Here is a 21311-nt window from a genome sequence, read left to right on the forward strand (position 1 = left end):
TTTGCCCTATATACTTTCAGAGTCTCCTCAACTTAAATAAAGCCTTAACTGAAATTTTAAATACAGCAGAATTTCCCAGCAAGCATGGGCACAGGATCTGAAGTTCCAGTCCTGGCTTTGAAGCTGATGCCCTCTGTGATTTCATTATGTCTGTTAACGTCTGGGAGTCTCCAGCTCGTTCATGGAGCTGACAGTACTTGTAAGCATGTGAAAAGATAATTTGTGATACAGGATTTAATCTGTAACTTTTCGCATATCCATCCATAAAAAGGGCAACATGGCCAGCTTTACAGGCATGTGATGCTTGCAGCACAGCATGCCTGAAGGGCTAAGCATTGTTAAAGGGCTAAGGGTAAATAACCGCTCTGACTTCATGCTCTTTCTTTTCCAGGCTATTGAAAACTTTGCAATGACAGTAAAAACAACAGCACAGATGCTACAGACCTTTGGAACAGACCTAGCAGAGACTGAACTTCCCAATGATGTGCAATGCACAGAGGAGCTCCTCTCTGCACACACTGACCACCATGGCAAGCTGAAGGTGAATGTTGTCTTGTGACAGTTCGGTCAGCATAGTATATGATTTTTGATTTAAGAAAATTTTCTGCCACCATTTGAGAGTCCATTGTCTGGAAACTACTGAAGAGGAGAGAAGCCTGGGTTCAGGATCTTTTTCCTCATCAGAAAGGCTGAAGTCATACTGGAGCAGATGTAGAGAACATCTGTGAGGGTAATCCAGGAATAGACAAAATGATATAACTAGATGACAACTGTCATTTTGTTTTTTTAAAAAAAAGTTGGGGCAAGTTTAGCTGTGCAGAGTAAGGCTCAGAATAAGATATTACTGCTGTCAACAAACACCTTGGGTTAAATACAAGAGAAAAAATACTCCTTAAGCTATATTAGCACAAGAACAAGTTTTATGCAAGAAGTGTGCAGTGATGTGGGGACTCCTCATCTAACATGTTAATGTTTGAGCCTTATTGTCCTTTTCATTGCTCATATGTCATGCTGGGAAGACATGTTCTTCTGTGCAGGGCTCCTTGATAGCTGACATACTGTGGCTCAGCATGTCACAGTGTTGTTTAAGGAAATTCTGTTAAGAAGTGCAATGTCTCAGCACAGTCTCTCAGCTCACTGAACGATCTGTGGCACACATTCAATTTGTGGTAGAATAATTTATTCTGCACGTTGCCTGGTCAGAAATGCAATCTGTTCAGAAGTTACAGTATACTATTCCTTTTCTCAGAAATATATCTTCTATTCAAAATGAATAGATTTAGTCTCTGCATAGTCAGGTCAGGAGAGGGACCTGGGTGTCCTGGTGGACGACAGGTTAACCATGAGCCAGCAGTGTGCCCTGGCTGCCAAGAAAGCCAATGGGATCCTGGGGTGCATCAAGAAGAGTGTGGCCAGCAGGACGAGGGAGGTTCTCCTTCCCCTCTACACTGCCCTGGTGAGGCCTCATCTGGAGTACTGTGTCCAGTTCTGGGCTCCCCAGTTCAAGAAGGATGAAGAGCTACTGGAGAGAGTACAGCGGAGGGCTACAAGGATGGTGAGGGGACTGGAGCATCTCCACTACGAGGAGAGGTTGAGGGAACTGGGCTTGTTCAGCCTGAAGAAGAGAAGGCTGCGAGCGGACCTTATAAATGCCTACAAATATCTGAAGGGTGGGTGTCAGGAGGATGGGGCCAAGCTCTTTTCAGTGGTGCCCAGTGACAGGACAAGGGGCAATGGGCACAAACTGAGGCACATGAAGTTCCGTCTGAACATGAGGAAGAACTTCTTCCCTCTGAGGGTGACGGAGCACTGGAACAGGCTGCCCAGGGAGGTTGTGGAGTCTCCTTCTCTGGAGATATTCAAGACCCGCCTGGACAAGATCCTGTGCAGCCTACTGTAGGTGACCCTGCTTTGGCAGGGGGGTTGGACTAGATGACCCACAGAGGTCCCTTCCAACCCCTACTATTCTGTGATTCTGTGATTCTGTGATTTCTAGAAAAACATACCCTCTTTAGTAAGCATTTATATTTTGTTCCAAATATTAAATACCTATGAAAGAATCCTCCTTTAGCATTGCTGCATTGTACATCTCTTAGAGTTGTTAGAATAACTACATACAGTTTGTTTGACTTGTTTTTTTTCCCCTCAGGATGAGCTGAAACTAGCTGTGAAGCAGGGAGCCACCCTCCTGACATGCATTAGGGAGCCAGTCACCCGAAGCGCCAACAGCAAACTCAGTCCAGATGAACTGGAAAATGTGGCAACAGTAGAAAGGTTAGTGAAGCTAGATTACCTTAGGCAAGTTGATAATTTATTCGTAAGAAATGCAAGTGTAATTTCAATTATTTAAATATGTGGGTTATAAATTCCCACTGGTTCAGCTATTTGGCATTTATTGGACAGGTAAGTCAGAGAAGGGAATAGGTTTGAAGAAGTTACTTGATTAAACTACAAGTCCTGAATTTCTTGGTAATTTTTGGTTGGACCACTACCTACCTGGCTGAATATCCAAGATTCAGTGTGGGGCTCTCTCCATAACATATGCGTCCTCCAAACTTCTATGCCTGGGTAGAAAGTGGCATCTCAAGGCATGTGAGATGAGAGGGTGTGTGCTTGTGCATGTCCATGGAAGCACTGGGGAAGGAACAGACAAAAGTGATACTCTGAAATGCACCCCTTCACAGCTGCAGAGAGAGAGAAAGAGAAACCCCTACTCCTTCCTAAAATGCTACTTTTCACTGTAAAGCTTTTAGTCACCGTGTAGATGTTTCTGCTGTGCCGTGTGATGCAGTGGGAAGAGAAATGTCATGGTAGTGTTTCAGTGTGTCTGCATTCACTGGGAACAAAGCTGCCAAAAGTAAAGCTGAGTTGATATTTTTCACTGAATACTTTAAAATCCTTTAAACAGTCATCCTAAAGGAATTTGCAAATTCATCTTGAATTCAACAACTAGCTTTGATTAAAAACACATTTTTTCAGGGGTAGATTGAAAACAGAACTTTGTTTTTGAGAGGAACAGGAGTTTCCTGTTGTTACACTATTGGTGTTTGCCCCAATAACTTGACGATTCCAGCACTCACTGGGCTTGTAGGAGATCAGGCCTGGTCCCCTGCCTGCCCAAAGAGTGCCTATCTGATGAAATATAGGATATTCAGAGAAGAGTTTATTTTCATTTTTTTCTGTTTAAATTGTTGTACTTTGTAATATAATTAATAGATCATTGAGAGACTGTGAGGATGACTCACTAGTCTGGTGTCGGACATTTTACTCAAGATGCATAACACCTTGATGCTAATTTCTTTGTGAATAAATGTTTCATTACTTACACAAAATTAAACGTCCATGGGAGGCATTATGAGCTTCTCATCTATTGTTTTTAATGGACTGGGAAAAATGGTTCAGTCCTTGCCTATTTCTGATGGGTGAAGAAAACGAACAAGTTGTAAAGTACTGCTTTAAGCATTCCTTAAAGTAACAATTGCATCATATTCACTCTGCATTAACCTGGGGTGAATTATCTTTGAAGAATTGGGTGGAAGCTAGGGAGAGACAGCTGCTGTTGGCTGCCAGCGCATGGAGCAGCTCTGTGTACCTGGTGCAGGTCAGAAGGCAGGACTGCAACTGCCACAGTGGATCCATGTAGTTGTCACTCATCAATCACACTCCTACCTGTCCACTGCAAATTTCTTTCTCTTTTGCTTAAGGGAAAGTTCACACAGAGCCCTCTTACGTAAGTGTAGGCTCCCCACTATCTCCCTACTCTGCTTTCTGCCATCAACTGCTGTAATTTAAAAGAAATGAACTACAGGAAATAAGTAAGTTCTTTACATTCTAATTTCTTAACAGGTTGTTGGCTCAGTTGGATGAAACAGAAAAGGCTTTTGATCAATTTTGGACCAAGCATCACCTAAAACTAGAACAATGCCTGCAGCTTCGACACTTTGAACATGATTTTAGAGAGGTATTTCATTTGTTCATTCTGTCTAGCCTTCTCTGGTAAATATGGCCAAATTTTACCCATACTTAGAGTATACTGGCAATCCAAAAAGGAAGGTGGGAGAGAAGCTCTTCATTATGGAATAAGAAATGGATATTCAAAAATTAAGTTCTTGACAGCTAATGGATATCTTGCAACATTTGAATAAGACACAGTGAAGAAAGTGCCAGCCTGTTAGGCCAAAATGTGAAACACCAACTTCTTGATAAATCATTTTGCATTTATGTGTGACGTTACCAATATCACTTCTTCTGTGATGGTAAGTTGATAATCCCACCAGAATCAATGCAATGCGGTTCAGAAAGCCCAACTGTCAGCCCAGAAGTTGGAGTAGTACAGATTCTGGAGTCATACAGACTCTGGAGTTGTAGGTCTTCAGAACTGTGTGGGCCTAAATAAATAGTGAGAAGCAGGAAAAATCTGTGAAGAATAGTTCATTGTTGCTTTATTCCTTGGCTTTTCTATTTTGGAATGAGCTGAAAGACTAAACTTGAGATGCAGACTCTTCTAAAAGATGTAGGTAAATGTTTAGAAGCCATAGGTTTGTTATAATTTTGTGAGTATCTTGTGATGAGGTTTTGGTTGGGGTTTTTTTGTTGTTATTCTGTTTTATGGGTTTTTTTGTTGTTGTTTTTTAGGTGAAACTGGCACTGGATAATCTCATGGAAGCACAAGCAGCTTTTGCTGACATTGGAGACAGCGTGACTCGAGTGGAGCACCTCCTAAGGGAACAGAAGCAACTGGAAGAGAAAGGACAGGTTTGCACCCAATTCTAGCTGCTATAGACACGATCTTCGAGACACTTCTCTGTCACTGTCCTTACATCACGCTTACTGTCTTCTCATGAGTCATTATTTTAAATTGCAAAACCCAGATCCTAATTTCCAGAAGCCAGGTTTGTTCAGATGCAGTAGTTCCAGTTCATTACTAAGAAAACTATAATCCAGTTCAAAAATCGGCATTTCAAACCAGGAAAGTTAGGCCCAGCTTTGGAATCTGATAGGCTCAGTGTACTTAACAGGTTCCCTTGGCCAGATACTTTTTAAGACCCTTCTGTTCAGACTTATAGCAGTTTGAGGAATACCCATGCCTCCCAGTAAACACCTTTCTTTTCCAGACATTTGCACTCTGGAATTCCGTCAGCTGTGATATGCACCACATTTAGTATGATTAGAAAGCACTGAACAAATTAATAAGTTGAATCAGAGGAGGAGGCACATGAACAAATAGAAAAGCTGATGATCATATTTATTTAAGAATATGATTAAGATTTAGAAATATTGCTATATTTGCACAGCTTTTCTGTAGAAGCCTAAAGGAATAAAAATTATAGTAACATGCATTTTCCTTCCATTGTCCACATCATATAATGTATTGATGTGTGCTGTATTCCTGTTAGCCACCTCTAATTTCATCCTATTGTGACGAAGCTTATGACTTGTATCTAGTCAGAAGGACCTGCAGAGTTTTCGAAAATATATCTTGGAATCAAAAATAAACTAAATTATTATAAACCTGGCAATTAGTGAGTGAAAAAAATACAGGGTTTTTTATTATTAGGAACTTTGCAGGGAAAAAAAAATTGTATAGTCACTGTCCCCAATATGTAAGAAAGGAGACATACACTCACAGAATCGCAGTTATCACCCAGTGATTGAGGATGGAAGGGACCTCTGGAGGTCGTCTTGTTCAACTCCCCTGCTCAAGTAGGGCCACCCAGAGCGGGTTGCCCAGGAGGGCAGGTTGTCCGGACAACTTTCTAATGTCTGCAAGGAGGGAGACTCCACAGCCTCTCTGGGCGACCTGTTCCAGTGTTCAGTCATCCTCACAGTAAAATAGTGTTTCCTGATGTTCAGACGGAACATTTTGTATTTCAATATACTCACTGACAACAGTTCTTCTTCAATGTAAATACAAGGTAAGACATACCAGCTAGATTAATAACCCAAACCTTTACCACCAGGCTACAGCGGGGATTACAGATGGATTGTCTTTATTACATCTGCCATTTTAAGATCTAACTTTGGATTTTTTCTCATTAATTTCACAGGAACCTTTGGAGAAGGCCCAGTCTCTAGCTCTCCATGGAGAACAGCTCATCCAAAACAACCATTATGCAGTTGACTCCATTAGACCAAAGTGTGTTGAACTCAGGCGTATTTGTGATGACTTTACCAATGAGACCAAGAAAAAGTACGACATTTTAGGAAAGTCTCTTGAGCTGCATAAGCAGTTAGATAAGGTGAGTGAACCTTCTCAGATAACAGCCCTGGTAAGGTTCTACTGAAAACAAATGTTTTTATAATCTTGGATAATTTGAATGAAGAGAAAAAGTATTTATTTCTTTTTTTTCCTCCATTTCATTCAGAAACTGTTACTATAAAAATTGGGGTAGTAGCTTCCCATAATTACAGTCTTAAAATGATGAAAAGTAGGACATAAAACTAAGAAAAAATTTAGCTAGGCCTAAATTTGAAACGAGAACCAAATGTTTTCCAGTGCTTAAAAATGAACAGTTTACTGCTTGTTCAGTTGTTTTCACTTTCTGTGATCTAACTAGAATAGCAAGCTAAATGCTTTGAGAATGTCTACATGCTATTCCAGCCTCATCTGGAACAGGAATTACCAAAATTTTACAGTAAAAACCTGCTTTGGAGTATTTGCAGCCAAGTTTTATAGGCCTAAGAAGTTTTGGAGAATTTTGATATGGTTCAAATATTCATTTGGGGTTTTGGATAATTATGTGACTGAGCACCAAAATGAGGTAGTACAGCTGACAGATTTGATTTGCAGCAACCACAGTAACACTTCTCCTCTTTGCTCAGAATATTGTTATTTTACATGTCACTGGACCATCTAGCCCGTGAGAGCTGAATTTAACTTGCTGTTGATGTCTAGGTGGGGTGACTTATGGCCTGGAACTGTTGAGTGCTATGAAGTAACATTCATTCCCTTTAGTGACATGTTAGGGCAAATCTGTATTTCATGGAGTAGAAGCAACGCTTCACAACATGGACTGTCAGTGATGATGGAGTCCTTGCCCCATTTTTCTTTAAAGGCAAGCCAATGGTGCGAAGCTGGAATCTACCTCTTAGCTTCCCAAGCTGTGGACAAGTGCCAGTCACAAGAGGGAGCTGAAACTGCACTGGTTGAAATTGAGAAGTTCCTGGTAACAGCTAAGGAACACCAGCTCTCTAACCCGAAGGAGTTCTACAATCAGTTTGACATGATCCTCACCCCCGAAATAAAGGTAAAAGCCCTCAGATGTGCATGCACTCACTTAGAATTTCAAAATTACCAACTGCCATGTACATGAGAGTGTACTGGGCTACATATTTGAGTCTGTGCAATAAATACACCAAAACTGCACAGAGGCGAACAATTTGGGCAGCAAGTTTTACTCGGATGAGTAGTCACTGAAGACATACGTGATTTTCTTCAGAGTAGTGCTAGAAGGACTGCATGAGTCACCATGTCCTCCTCAGTGAAACTGCGATCTGTGCGGATCTGTTTATGGGCTGAGTTGCATTAAACTGCAGCACAGTAAGATCTGCAGCTCTGAGTCTGGGTAACAGAAGTCCTTTCTTAACTTGCTTAGTCCAGCACTGACAACCATCTGTTGTTTGCCTTTTCTTTACCTAGGCCAATGCCCAAAGAATTCTACAAAAGCTAGAGGATGTACAAGAAATGTTTGACAAGAGGCAAGTCAGTCTGAAGAAGCTGGCAGCCAAACAGACCCGGCCAGTACAACCGGTTGCCCCACATCCTGAATCTTCCCCAAAGCGAGCATCACCAAAGATTACCAGACCAGCAGGAGTAGGTAGGCCATGAACAGCTGCTTTCAGACACACACCAGTGTTTTGTACACACAGTTGTGTTTAATTTTTATCATAATGGAAACTTGCATTGATGCTCTATGTCAGCCTTCTAGGCCCAGCTGTTAAAAATGAATGTGACATATCTGTCGCTATAAACATACAAACAAGAGTGAATCAAAAAAAATTCAGGCTTCTCTTCCTAGGTCTAATCTACAGACAACATTTCTATGCTGCTTCTCAGTATATCTTGTATTGCTAATTCTTGAAAACCGAAGCCAGGCTAGTCACTGCAAGTATGCAAAGTAAGCATGAGAACCTCTTTTACATTGCATATAGTGTAATGTGAATATTTGTGTTTAGAGGGTCACAATTCCTCATGCTCCAGTCAGATACTTGGAAAAATTAAGGGTTCATTAATGACACTGACTCATGTGTGCAATTTTTGCTTTTTCCCTCTAAATAACTGTTTATTCACTTTCTAGTGTTGTCCTCTACTAACTATAGAAGTTGAACATTGCTTCTGTTTGGAATTTAGTGAAGGTTCTTGATTTGAGGTTAGCATGTGCCTTTAACCAAGATAGCTATTTTCTGCAAAAAAGAACACGGGTGAAGCTAATTTGAAACAGTGCATCTTGGAGACCAGCTACCCTGTACTTGGTGGCAGGAGGGGGCTGTCCCTTTTTAGCAGAGATGGTTCTGAGAAATTTCAAAATGAAACCTTAGGGCTTTTTAAAATGGAACCTTTATCAAAAAGCCTTGAAAAAAAATAATTTGCATGAAGAGCATGTAATAAACTTTGCTTTCTCAACAGGAAGATTAGGATGGCCAGTAGCCTGACTGTTTTGCTTTCTAGGCATACTATCACAAGGTCACACAAATGTCCCTGTTCTCCTCTGCTCCCCAACACTCGCCCTTTCTCGCCAAGGAAGATCATCATCATCTTCCAGTTACCATGCCAGTCTGACATCTGTACTATTTTCCCCCAAACCATGCTAGCTGTGTTCTTAAGATACAGCTGCTATCTCAAGTTTCAGCTTTGCTAGTGGCTTACGGCAAGCTGAGACCACAATGAGTTTGAAGAGGTTCTGCTCTGCTACCCACACGTGCTCCAGAAATGTGTTCCCCTCTTGCACTGTTGTTGGTGGTCAGTTAGCTGTATGAGTTGTGATTTATCTTGAAAACTCAAAAAATTGACTGCAAAAATGTAGTGGTTAGTTTTCCATTGCATGAGTTAGAAAAACGTAGGGAGCTCTCGAGATCGTGTAGCCCAGTCATCTGCTCAAAGCAGCACTAACTTCAAAGCTGATCAGATTGTTTACTACGTGGCCACTAGCGCTGAAGCAAAGAACTTTCAGAAAAATGGGATTTATGGGGTCAGTAGGTCAGAGCTAGTTAGTCCTTACTTGTGGTAGTACAGTTTTAGAGTGGCTTTTCACCTACTAAGAAACTGCATGTGTGTTTCTCGAACTTCTTTCTTGTCATTTTAGAGCACTTTTAGATTTTTTTAGTTCAACTTTTGGTATAGATAGAACCTTAAAAAATAGTCACTAGTATATAAATGACAATGCTTTAAGTTTTGATTCTTGTTCATACAGCCAATCCGGTATTATCAGCTCTTTCACAGACAATCATGAGATGCTCCCTTGCTCTAACCCTTGCATTGCAGTTCAGTGTTACACAATGCAATACAGGATAACTGTGTGACAAGGATTAGCCTCTGATGTCCTGTTGCAGATTAATAGGTAGATGAAATTTATTTTCAAGTGTTACTCCAGCTGTTCTCGGAGGAGGTCAGAGTCAAACCCCATCCTGTTCAGACATTGATAAGTAGACTACAGCATCTCATTCAGATACTTTGCGCCTGAAGATGATTGACCTAGAGTACCTTTGTACAAAGAAACAGAAGTTCCTGACTCTACAGCTTATCCTGGGACTCAAAACCAGTTACTTTACCTGCTGTGAGCAGAACATGTATATTTACATAAACTCTATGGGTATTATTTGGGTATTATCCAATTGTCCACTACAAATTATTACACTTTGAATTTCCTGAGTGCCCTCGCCCTCAGAATTCCAAAGCACTTGGCAAGTACTGGTAAGTAACCCTTTTTTTTTTTCAGTAAGAAAACTGAAGCACAGGTAAACTGAATGATTCACCAAGGGGTTTCACAGTCTGAGTCTGAAATGTGGCTGAGAATAGAAACAGGGACACTGAGTCCTATTCCAAACCTTGAAAATGAGGCTGTGAAATTCTGTTCTTCTTGAAGCTACCCTCTTTTGGACTTTCCTCTGTGCCCTTTCTTCACATTCACAGGATCAATAGACAATCAGCATTTATTTATGGGGAGAATTTTTGAGCACCATCTTCAAAATAATGAAGAGGCTAAGAGCACCTTCTTGAAACAGATATTGTAACTCATTGTTATTTGTTACCCAGGACATACCTGACTATTTCTAAAAGCTTGCAAAATAGAATATGGCAACAGGAAAATACCATGTTCCTAGGCTTTGTAAATACAAAGGCAGGCAAAGGCAATAAAATGTGGTAAACAGAAATAGAAGACCAGAAATAAAGGCTTTTGTCCACAGGCAGCAGATGTAACAATACCACGGCACTATTGCAATGGTTGTCGGTGAAAGGAAAAAAAGTTGCGTTCGTTCCAGAATAGATTTTGTTTTGTTTTGCTTTTACTTGCTGACTCTCCATTTCCCTGACAAGGAGTGGCAGGGAAAATTCTGTCCAATGAGGGTACTAATGGAAAAATCTTAACAGATGCCAAGGCTCAGGCAAGAAATACTCCATTATTGCAACTGATATCATGTATGAGGGAAAGGGCAGATCTCTACCAGGAAAATGACTGTGACAGTTTCTTGTGTCTGTGTCCTTATGGTCTCTTGGCAAAGTCTTGGCTTAGTGAAGATCCAGAAAGGCAGCTCAGAGCTGCACTGTAAACTCTCCCTCACCCAATGCTTTTCTATGGGTCTCAAAATTCTAAGCAAAATTTTAAATTAATCCTATTTTTGCTTGAAGGTTTTGGTTTCACAAACGAACTTGTAAATTTTGCAGGGACAGGCCTGTTCAACATTTAAAAATGACTACTTGAATTACCATGATTATCAAAAGTCTATGCCAGTTGGACTTGGTGCAAATTTTAGCTATGGGAATCTGCTTAAATATTATCCGCAGATTAACCCAGAAAAGGCAGAAAACCCTCTGCTGACCCTTTTATAAGAAATGCCTTGAAAATCTTTACATAGTATATATGACACTTATTTCAGGCAGAACTCTATTTACTCCAGATGGAAGCTGCTTGAATACTGCTAACACCTAAACTTGTCCCTGTATTTGTTGGGCGAAAAGAAGTGGCACTTAATAGGGAAATTCCTTTGCTCTAGTTGAATTCTGAGGGCATAATTTTTGATGATTTGACTACATATTTGTGGACTGTGTTTTGGTACAAAACTCCTTAGCTGGACTGAGTCGGGATAGGTCCACAAAGTCAAACCATGCAGGCTAGTATTGCCCATAGGCTGTCACACACAGTGGGATAAGCCACAGAGCTCTAAAGGATAATATAAGCTATTAGGGATGACTGTAGTTAGCATTTTTCTATTTTCATTTGCTGGTAATTCTCCAAAACTCCAAGTCTTTGAAATAAAACTTTCCCAAGGGCTATCTTCTTCAGCCTGACACTTTCTTGGAAAACTGCAGTAAAAAATGGTTTGGCCATCTCAGTGAACATGGCTAGGAAAATTGTCTTGTTTTAGTTGCCTTTGTGGCAAGAGCTGGAACATGGCAGTACAAAATAGTTTTGTCCCTTCCTAAAGTGTCCAGATTTGACAGAATTATAAGCACTTGGGGAAAAAAAAAATCTCAGCTCATACACATTCATCATGTATGAACTTGCTACAGTTTGGATTCTATAGCCTCATTTCCTTTGTTGTCAGCAAAAATCTTTGGAACCCAGAGACAATATGTTTCTTATCCCCTGCATTGCTTGTTTCCTTATGGTATGGTCTTGCAGCAGCTTAAGCTCTTCTTAATGCATGGCTGTCACAGTCTCCCTTTCTCCTCTCCTCTTTGCCCAACACAGCAGGGTGTTTGTGAGTCTGCTTTCCCTCAGTACTTACGGTCACATAACTTGTGGGAACAAAGGAGGGAACTGAAAACTGTCACTGTGGGGGGGGTTGTTTTGTTTTGGCTAGTTCAGCTCCTCATCATCCAGTTTCATGAACAGCAGCGCTGACAAAAAAGGAGACAGAAGTGTGTGGCCAGTAGTTGGGAGGAAAGGGAGAACTGTACCTGACCCAGTTCACATGAGTTTCAACTGTTCTGGAGTCAGCCCTGAAACTGTGACTACTTACTGCTGCTTTTACTCCTGCTGCCATGTGAAAGAGGAGCTGGTGCAGTAGGTGTAGAAGTTTCAGCCCTGTTAAAAAGCCATGTGGGTGTTAATGTGATTCAACTTAATGCAGTTTTGGGGGTTTTGTTTTTAATAACTTGTGCAACTACCTAAAGACATCTACATTGAAAGAGCAGTGAAAGTCTGAAATCAGAATTGCTGGGCAGGGCATATGCTCTTGGACATATGAAGTGACATACAATACTCAGTAACCTGAAAATTCAGTTCTAAAATAGTCAAGTTGGTCTCCCAGAGTGGTGTATTCTCTTCTGATCTTTATCTATGGAACTCAGAGATCTCAGTGTGTTTAGTAACAGCCTGTTACCTCTGAGAAGTGTTGTGAAAACAGCTCAGTAAATATTTATGAAGCACTTGAATTGTAAAAATGACTATTAGAAAAAAGACAATTATTTTCAAAGCAGGAATTGAAATAGCATATGGATAGTAAGGTTCCGGGACCCCACTGAGAAATACAGATAAATCAAAACAGTGAATAGCTGCTCATGAATCCAGTAGTTTTGGATCCATGTGCTGAATGAGGCTAGGATTCTTAAGAGGGGGGTGGACCAAGATGCCTTAGCAGTAAAGGGGCAAAATTAGCGTTGTACATGTAGTTTTGCTTCTGGCATCTCCCATCTTCTAAATGCTATCAAATATTCACCTAGAGATTTCTTTGAGTGCAACGTAAATGTGAGATACAGCAGCAGAGATGTCAAAATCCCTGTGAGCTGATTAAGCAAATAACACGTTTAACAGCACGTTGCACATACAAAATCCATGACTCATCCTAAAAGCATCTTACAACGCCAACTTGGAACATGAAATTCATATGGGGGGAACACAGCTGGAGCCTTTTCAGTTCTTTAAATAATAAAATTTAAACTGGTTCCATCTCAGTTAAATGTGTACAACTGCTCGTTGGATCCATTCCAGCATTCCTCACAGTCACCAATGCATAACACTCACTAACTAATAACATCTGGATAGAGGATAAGAGAAGAATGTCTTGCAAGAGTCTGGGGATGTGTACAGGAGAAGTGAGGCTGCAGAGAGATCAGCTAACTCAGAAAAGATGGTGCATGTGATTCTCATTAATGGTTTTGGGAAACAAGCAGTTTCTATAGTTCAAGATACTTCTACAAACAAAGTAGAGAAAAGATGCTTTCAATTTTGTGGCTGTAGGGCTGCTATCACTCTTGGGCAAGTCTGAGGAAACCAAGTAGTGTGTCTCCTTGCAGAACACTGTTCCACATACAGGGGCCTCGGTCTGTGCTTCTCATATGGGCAGATTTTCAGGGGGCTTGACAGCAATTATGCTAAAGCAAAGAAATATAGATTAGATTGCCAAAGAATGGAAAAGACTTTCTGTATAGATCATTAAATGATAAACCTGAGATGCTCTGGTATTTGTTTAGCTGCCTAAGCACACTGTTTTGTCATTACCAGCATTCAAAACCACTATTAAGTCATTAATTATCTTTAAAGTCATGTTCCTATGAGACAGCATGAGCTGGAAGCCCCCCTAAACAGTTTAGCAGACTAGCTGTTTCCATGCCTGTTCTTGCCAAAGGACTTTGATTCTGTGGTAGGTGATTAGTGAGAATAGACAAACTCTCCCACAGAACAGATGGGGAAGCACGTGGCTGGGCAATTCACACAAGTCCTGAATGTAAAGCATGGTACTTATTTGAAGGGGGCTTTGAACGTCTTGCGAGTCCTAGGTCCATGTCTCTTGCTAGCTAATGAGTTACATTTACTCTAGTAGGAGCAAATTTGAGACCAGTTAGCCATATGGACTAATTCAGTTGTCTCTGAGCAGCTGGGAGCTGCACCCAGTTCTGTTTGTGCCTCATTGTGTGATGCATCCCCCCTGTGAGAGATCAGCTCCTGAGAGATGGTGCCTTTACCCTGCCATGCAGGAGCAGGGTGGAGAAACAGATCAAGCCACAGCCTCTCCTCACAAGCAGCACAGCAAGTTGTCCTCACTGAATTTATTTGAGTCCTGGAGTGGTGAAGAGACAGCAAAGCAACACTGAGCACATGAGTCTATGTCCTTTCCTAGCAGCTTTAGGGACAGTACAGCCCACATTACCACTTGCTGTAGGCTAGGTAATAAAACAGTAATTCCATATTTATCATGCAACGTGTTCACAAAAAAATAGTTAGCAGTACTAAAGCCCTACAGGACCAGCACAGTGGTGCTCCGGGTGAATGCAAGTGATAGACCTAAACCCTGCTTCACTGCAAATACCCTTGCAATAAAAAGTTCCTCTATGCATACAATGCCCTTTAACAATATTTGCTTTAAAAGCAGCATCAAGCAACTTAAAATATTAACAAGTTCAAAATGAAAGCTTCATTACTCATTATCCAGGGGACTACTGTGAAACTGTAGGGTGAAAACAACCTTGAAACCATGCAGACCTTAAGATTGTTTATAGATACAGTTTTCCTTTGTTCTTTCAGTAGGCCGTTGAACTCCGTAACTTTCAGCTTCCTCAGCAGTGCAATACAGTAATGATTTGAAACAGCTAACTGTACTGAATTTTATAAGGGAGTTTCCCTTATAAAATATTTTCAGTTCCACAGTAATTAGTGCAATAATAATTGGCAGGTATTTGGGCTGTTTCTTTCTAAAGAACTCCAGAAACTACTTAATGTAGTGACATGCAGCAGTCTCTGAATATGGACTAGTCGATAACTCAAAAGTACTCTGGAGCGTAACCAAAACCAGACGGCTTCCTGTTTTCGATTCATTTCTGGGTCAGATTGGGATGGGAAAGTTTGCTGTGTCAATCTGAATCAAATTCACCCCTGAAATACAAGCAGTTGGATTGGACCGTTTCCTTATCTTGTATCTGCCGCCTCCTTTCTGAAATGTCATACTGATGGAGCCAAGACTAAGCTAGTGAACTGCCCTGAGTAATTTGCTGGATCAAGGAGCATCTGCAGTTGGGCTTTCTGTGAATGTGTCCTCTTTCGCTTAAACTGTCCAGTGCTCTCTTTCCTGGATCACCTGGAGCTGTCTGAATTTGTAAGCTGTGATCCAGACATCAGTCATAACTGATTTCAATGTTTTCTGCTGACTGCTTTCAGCCAGGGTTGTCACACCAGTCTCAACCATCCCCTTCAAACTAGAAGGCTTTCTAATTCACGAACAGGTCAAACCACTTGGTATTGCTGACTATGCTGTTCTAAGCAAAAGTTCTCGTGTTTCCTAAAGTTATTTCCTCTACTTCCACTCCTTTTAATAACATATCCAGTATTTGTAAAACTTGGGAATTAGCTTTGTAGAGCAATCCAATGGACTGAACTCAGATTTAGATACAGTAACTGGACATTGGCAGCATATCTAGGGTATTCAGTAGTGCCTGGTAAGTGTGTGGAGAAGAGTATGAAACTATGTCTTGGTTTTCTTTAATTGAATCAGGATTTTTGTGACCAAATCTTAATTTTTCTTATGCTGATTTTTCAAGGTATAAATAGGATATAGTTGGATGATGCTCCAGGTGAAAATATTATTCAGTGTGATAGGTATGATCACAGCCTGCATCTTGTCAAGATCTTGGTAGATGAGAATTTAAGGCTAAATAGAATCTTCAGGATGCATTAGTACAGAAAAGAGTGAATTTGCTGATGCTTGTAACCACTTTACTCAGGGATTTTTGGGAAAAACACAAAACAGCCTGCTTGAAAATTTATCAAACAGTTGATGAAGGTTGGTATTCTGGTTTTGCTAGCCGTAGAAATCACCCTCCCTCCAGAGTAGAAAGGTATGAAGAACTTTGACAGTAAGGACAAGTAGCTTATATTTGCTACATCATGCTTTTTATTTTTTCCCCTTGTATTAAAGATGTCAGTACACCATTTTTTGGGTGAAAAAACAATACCTTTGAGAGAACAATTACTACTTTGTGGAAAGCTTTCTTTGGGATGGGAAAAAGGCATCTGTTGAAAGTAGTGCCCAAAATCAAAACAAAGCCCCTACTGTATATTCTGAGAGAGTGATGGAAGAACCAAATAGAGTCGACAGTTGCATTTCAGCTCAGTCCTGGGAACCATAAGAATCTTCTACCAGTCAATTACAGCTGCTGGTGGCTGCCACACTTTGCTGTTCACTTGAAGAAACTTTCTAATACGGAGTCATTGTGAGGAAGTAATAGGCATGAAATAGACTTTGCCAAGTGCCCATGTCATTCAGCATGGGATAAAACCTGGAAGATTTAGGAAAGAGTTGGAAGAAACTGCTTTAATTGGTTCTCTTCCCAGTTGCATGATAAGGCAGTTAAAAAGGCACAGGGCAGAAATGTCAGATTCTGTTATTGTCTATGAAACTGAGTTGTCTTTTTAGACATACATAATTGCATTAAATATATATATTTGCATATAATTTGGAGTGTTTCTATGCTTCCCTTCCCTTTTCTTTAAAACTACATTACAAGAAGAATTTAATGACAAGGGCATTTGAAAATTTGTTAATGTGTTTCTTTTAAAAAAAGTGTTCAGTCCTCTCCTGTGTGGATCTTTTAATACTGTCCTCCCATTCCAGCATGTCTGCATCTTTTTTATTGCATCCCTCAGCTTTTCCCAGAGAAGAAAGTTGACCAAGACCCTCAACACCTCGAAACATTAAACTTGGTGAAACCACTTAAACAGAATGTTACCAGACGCATTTAAAAATACCAGCTTGTATTTTTTGAATAGTTCTTGTCCAATTAGAAAGTTTTCCCAGAATAAAACTGAAAAGGATTTAATCTCAGAATTGCAACAATTTTGCTCTTTGTTGCCTGACCCAGATTCTTTCATCATTGCATCTGGTATTCACATTTGTCTTTACCATGACATGCATGGTTGCCTGTATCAATTCAGCAACTAAGAAGGAGAGCACTGTTTGCCTTGTACTTATAAAACATGCACTGTGACCCCATTATCGATTTAAAACAAAGATACAAACTGCAACAGAGAGATTATTTTCTACTCAAGCCAAATGTATGATTCCTCTTCTCATAGACCATTCTAGGCCTTTTCTTTGGACAGCAGTCTCAGGATAGTGGTTACGTTGTCAAGGATGATTTTCTAGTGCATTAGACAACTCGCTGGCAGCTGTGGTTTACAGAGCCTGCAAGGCCCAAGAAACCTGACACAACAGAGCATATTCTGAAATAATTTCCTCGGATCCACTGTCATTACATACATGGTCACAGTGACTTGCTGAACACCTGTATGACTGCTCTTTTGAGACTTGTTCATGTGATGAAATCTTAGAGGGAACAATCCTTTATATTCCGACATTAGCAAACAATTACCAGAACCAAAATTTCCTTTCTTTGGGAACCCACACAAGTAACAACAGGAGTGAAAACTGCCCAGCTGCCGGCTAACATTTACCTGCGCTACCCTAAAGACAGTGGCCAGGGAGGAAGCCAAACCAAAGCAGTCATTACAGCAGGGAGCTGTAGGTGCCCGTTCGAGACACAGCGGAGCACCAGACAACACAGTCCATCCGCTGTGGCAGCTGGTCCTTCACCCCACCAGCCACCATTCAGTTCTGCAGGCTAGGCCGCAGTCACCACTGATGTGGCAGGATCTTTGCTCATTGCTTTTATTAGGAAGTTAGGATTTCAACTTTTAGCATACATTTTCTGATGTTACTTTCTTTTTGACTCCTTCAGCTACCAACAGGAGGCCCACAGAAATTTCCTGCCCTCCGAAGACCATTTCTGAAGCAGAGTTATCAAAAAAGAAAAGCGTTAAGAAGACTAAAGGTGGAATTAAGGTAGGAGTATCTGTGTTTTGTGGACATCCCATATTGTGAGGGAACTCCAAACAACATAAACATATGTTTACATATTTATACTTGGAATTAAAAAATTGAACATTTACAAGTTAATTCTCTGCCTTTTCTTCTTCCACTTCACATTGCAATTTGAAAGTTACTCAGATGACAGTGTTAAAAAAGATTTATGCTCATGTACATGGAAAAACAAGTTACACTAAACTAGAAATCACTTTCAAAAGATGAAATGGGAAACGTGGAGGGAATTTCCAACAATAATACATTAAAGTGCCTCCATAGTGCCCATCCTTCCTTATGGCATATGAGCTATTTTGTTTCTGAAACTGGAATCTTATTCTGGCTCCTCTGAAGTTAAGATGTGTTATGTTCAGGGTTTTACAAAGTTATATATTCTTCTTCATTTAAATATTTTCTAAGGGTAGTTTCTACACAAAGGAGGAAAGACTAGACATTTAATACTTAAAAATACACCAATCAGCCAACAACAAAAAAAAACAAACAGAGAAAAATTCCACTGTTACCTGTTGCTGTGTGGACAAGTAAGGTTCAGGGAAATGTGTTTTGCTTTTGTGTCTCTGTGATGAGATTTGTGGCATTATTGTTTCTCAGCAAGATTCTGTTTAGGGCTCTTTGGACATCCTTACCCTTTCCTCCCTATTCCCAAACCCTGCAGCATTTAAGAGCCCTGCCTTTACAGCAGAGTCTTTTGTCTGAGCTGTAGAGACCAACTGGGATAACAAGCTATCAAGACAGCCATTTGCCCCTCCTTGCGTACTTTAAGACTGGAAAGAGAAGGATCTAGAAACTTCATTCATCTGCAGTTCTTTTAACTAAGATGAAGTGCAACTGCATCCTGAAACTTTTCATTTGCTCAGGCTAGCTGAAATAGCCACTTTCAGAGACCAGACTTTTTTTTCTTTCTTCCCTGTCAAATTCAAGTAATACCTCATTTGTCTTATTTAAAATGTTTGGGTTTCAACCATGTAAACACACCTGTCAAGAGACGGGAGTACCACCACTGGAGCTGTATTCTGAATGGTCTGTGCACAAATGTTTTGTAACTTTGCTAACATCCCTTTTAGTTACAAGTTTACAAGAAGTAAGACAAAAATCAATACACTGTGCCATTCACTCACAACTTTTTAAATACTAACATCTCCTTGCCATAATTTTCTTGCATCTTCCCTGCATTAAGATTCAGATTATTAGCTCTTTAGGGCCACATATCTTTAGAATGGTAAAAAATGCAATTTAAGGTATGTTTTGAGAAAGAAAAAAAATAAGAGAGGGCCCCAGCTGTTTTGAGGGAAATAACACAACTAATATTCAGCAAAGAACAGCAAAAGAAGTTGGGCAGTATGGGAAAGAGGTATTCTCATCAGTAACGGAGGTAATCAGTTGCATTCCTCCCACACAGGTATATGCAGCAACATGGTACAGACTTTATAAAAACACGTATTCATTGGTTTTTAAATCTACTTTCCAAGACTACAGTGGAAATTATGCCCCCTCTCCAGGAGGGAACTCCTGTTGTTGCTATGAAATTTGTTCTGGTAATAGTTCCGGTGAGGATAGTTTATTAATGGATTCCATCATCATCACCAGCCAGCCAGATAATTTAGCTATACAGAATGTAAGACAGGCCACTGCTTTTTTCTCCAGCACCAGCCATTAAAAATGAAAGTGCTCAGGAATTAAAGACTCTACTGGAGTTTAGATATTGGCTTGGATTAACTGCAAACTCAGCAGCTGAGTTGTTTTACTGAATTTGAAGAGATTGCCTTTGAGCAAGCCCAAAGCTGCAGGCAAAAGGAGGAAAAGGCCTGCTTAAAACTTGCCTGGACCACACTTGAAATGATCCAACTCTACCAGACTGGACAAGGAAGTAGGTTAACGTTTATCAAAATATTACATAAAAAAGCCCCAGTCCATTTCAGCCTGGGGACAGCCCTTGCACACGTATACTGTGCTCAGTATCTGAGGGCATGCGCTGCCTTCCATACCACAGCTACTAGTACAAAGACAGTTCTCGGAGGCAAAAGACTGACTCCCTAGACTTCTCCATATGGCACTGTGCAAAGAACTCTGAAAATGTGAGGTCTTTAGGTTGGCTTCAGGCAGGAAACAGAAAAAAAAAAAAAAAAGAGAAAAAAATTCAGAGTCTAAGGAACAGACTGTTATGACTGTAATTATCTACATAAGGAGGTTTCACCTTTATGATGGAATAACATAAAGACTGCCTGGAGTCACGAATGCCTCCCATACCAATAAAGAGCAAGGAAGTAGCAAAATAGAGAGAGGAGGTGTTCTTGATCTACAACCTGCACATCTAGAATTCCATTATTTTAATTTGTCCAGTGATTTCTAGACTAGGTAAGATCTGGTTTTTATTCTTTTAAAGCGTAAAGTTCTCTAAATAAAAGCATCAGCAATTAAGTATTTTCACCTTTAATGTGTCCTTTTTATCCAGATTGAAGTGATGCATGAAGCTAGTCAAGGAGGATCTAGCAGAGTCCTGGTGATGAGTGAAAGTGATGAGAACTTGTCAACAAGGAAGAGGTAAGGCTGCACACATGAGCCAGTATCATATTTTTGTTCTTAGAATGCAAATAACTGCATTTATAGTACAGACTCTTTGACTTCTTTGAAGCTTACTAAGATTAATAAATAAATATAATCAACTCACCAAAATGCTTATAGCTATGCATTTATACACAGTCTATCAGCAGTAAAAGCAAGATTTATCTTTTGTTTTGGATGGCAGACTTGGGGTATTTTTTGCAATTATTGTCTTAGAAGCATTAATTACATGTCATGCTAAACTAAGTGATTAGAATAAGCCTTGCACATATTTACATAAAAGCAGTATTAAAGATCACCTTGTTGTGTTCAGGATATTCATATTTGACTATGTGACTCTGAGAAGATTCTGTTTTTTTTTTTTTATAATGCAAGCAATAATCTTTTCTTCCTTTCTGCAAAGTCTTGGGAAGGAAATTATTAATGATGTATTCTGAAACTCTAAACACTTAAGTCAGTTAGATTAACAAAACATACCAAGCAAACCCAGTTTAATTTAGTTGAACTGCACTGTTTCTAGGCCAAAGGAAGCAATTAAAACAAAAAACCCCCAGCAAAACCCACCTGGCAACAAACCAAACCCCACAATCCTCACTGACTTCATTCCTTTGTTCTCTTCTTCAGTATGATTTCAGTAACTTATACTTACGTTATGCCTCTCACACAGGTATACACTGAAGTTACTTGAGGCAAAAGACTACATTTTTGAAAACACT

General features: G+C 40.1%; 1 protein-coding gene across 11 annotated transcripts in view; it reads left to right on the forward strand.

Moving 5' to 3' along the window:
• MCF2L2 (MCF.2 cell line derived transforming sequence-like 2) overlaps positions 1-21311 on the forward strand; it is a 191141-nt gene that overhangs the window by 77269 nt on the left and 92561 nt on the right. For all 11 annotated transcript variants that reach the window (XM_075418242.1, XM_075418241.1, XM_075418245.1 and 8 more), the window contains 9 exons: positions 392-541; positions 2150-2274; positions 3847-3961; positions 4636-4755; positions 6048-6239; positions 7056-7247; positions 7640-7817; positions 17891-17994; positions 20486-20574. In XM_075418242.1, the coding sequence (XP_075274357.1) occupies positions 392-541; positions 2150-2274; positions 3847-3961; positions 4636-4755; positions 6048-6239; positions 7056-7247; positions 7640-7817; positions 17891-17994; positions 20486-20574 (1265 nt within the window). The remainder of the gene's footprint in view (positions 1-391; positions 542-2149; positions 2275-3846; positions 3962-4635; positions 4756-6047; positions 6240-7055; positions 7248-7639; positions 7818-17890; positions 17995-20485; positions 20575-21311) is intronic.

This window comes from Opisthocomus hoazin, chromosome 4, assembly GCF_030867145.1.
Source record: "Opisthocomus hoazin isolate bOpiHoa1 chromosome 4, bOpiHoa1.hap1, whole genome shotgun sequence".
NCBI classification, from domain to species: Eukaryota; Metazoa; Chordata; class Aves; order Opisthocomiformes; family Opisthocomidae; genus Opisthocomus; species Opisthocomus hoazin.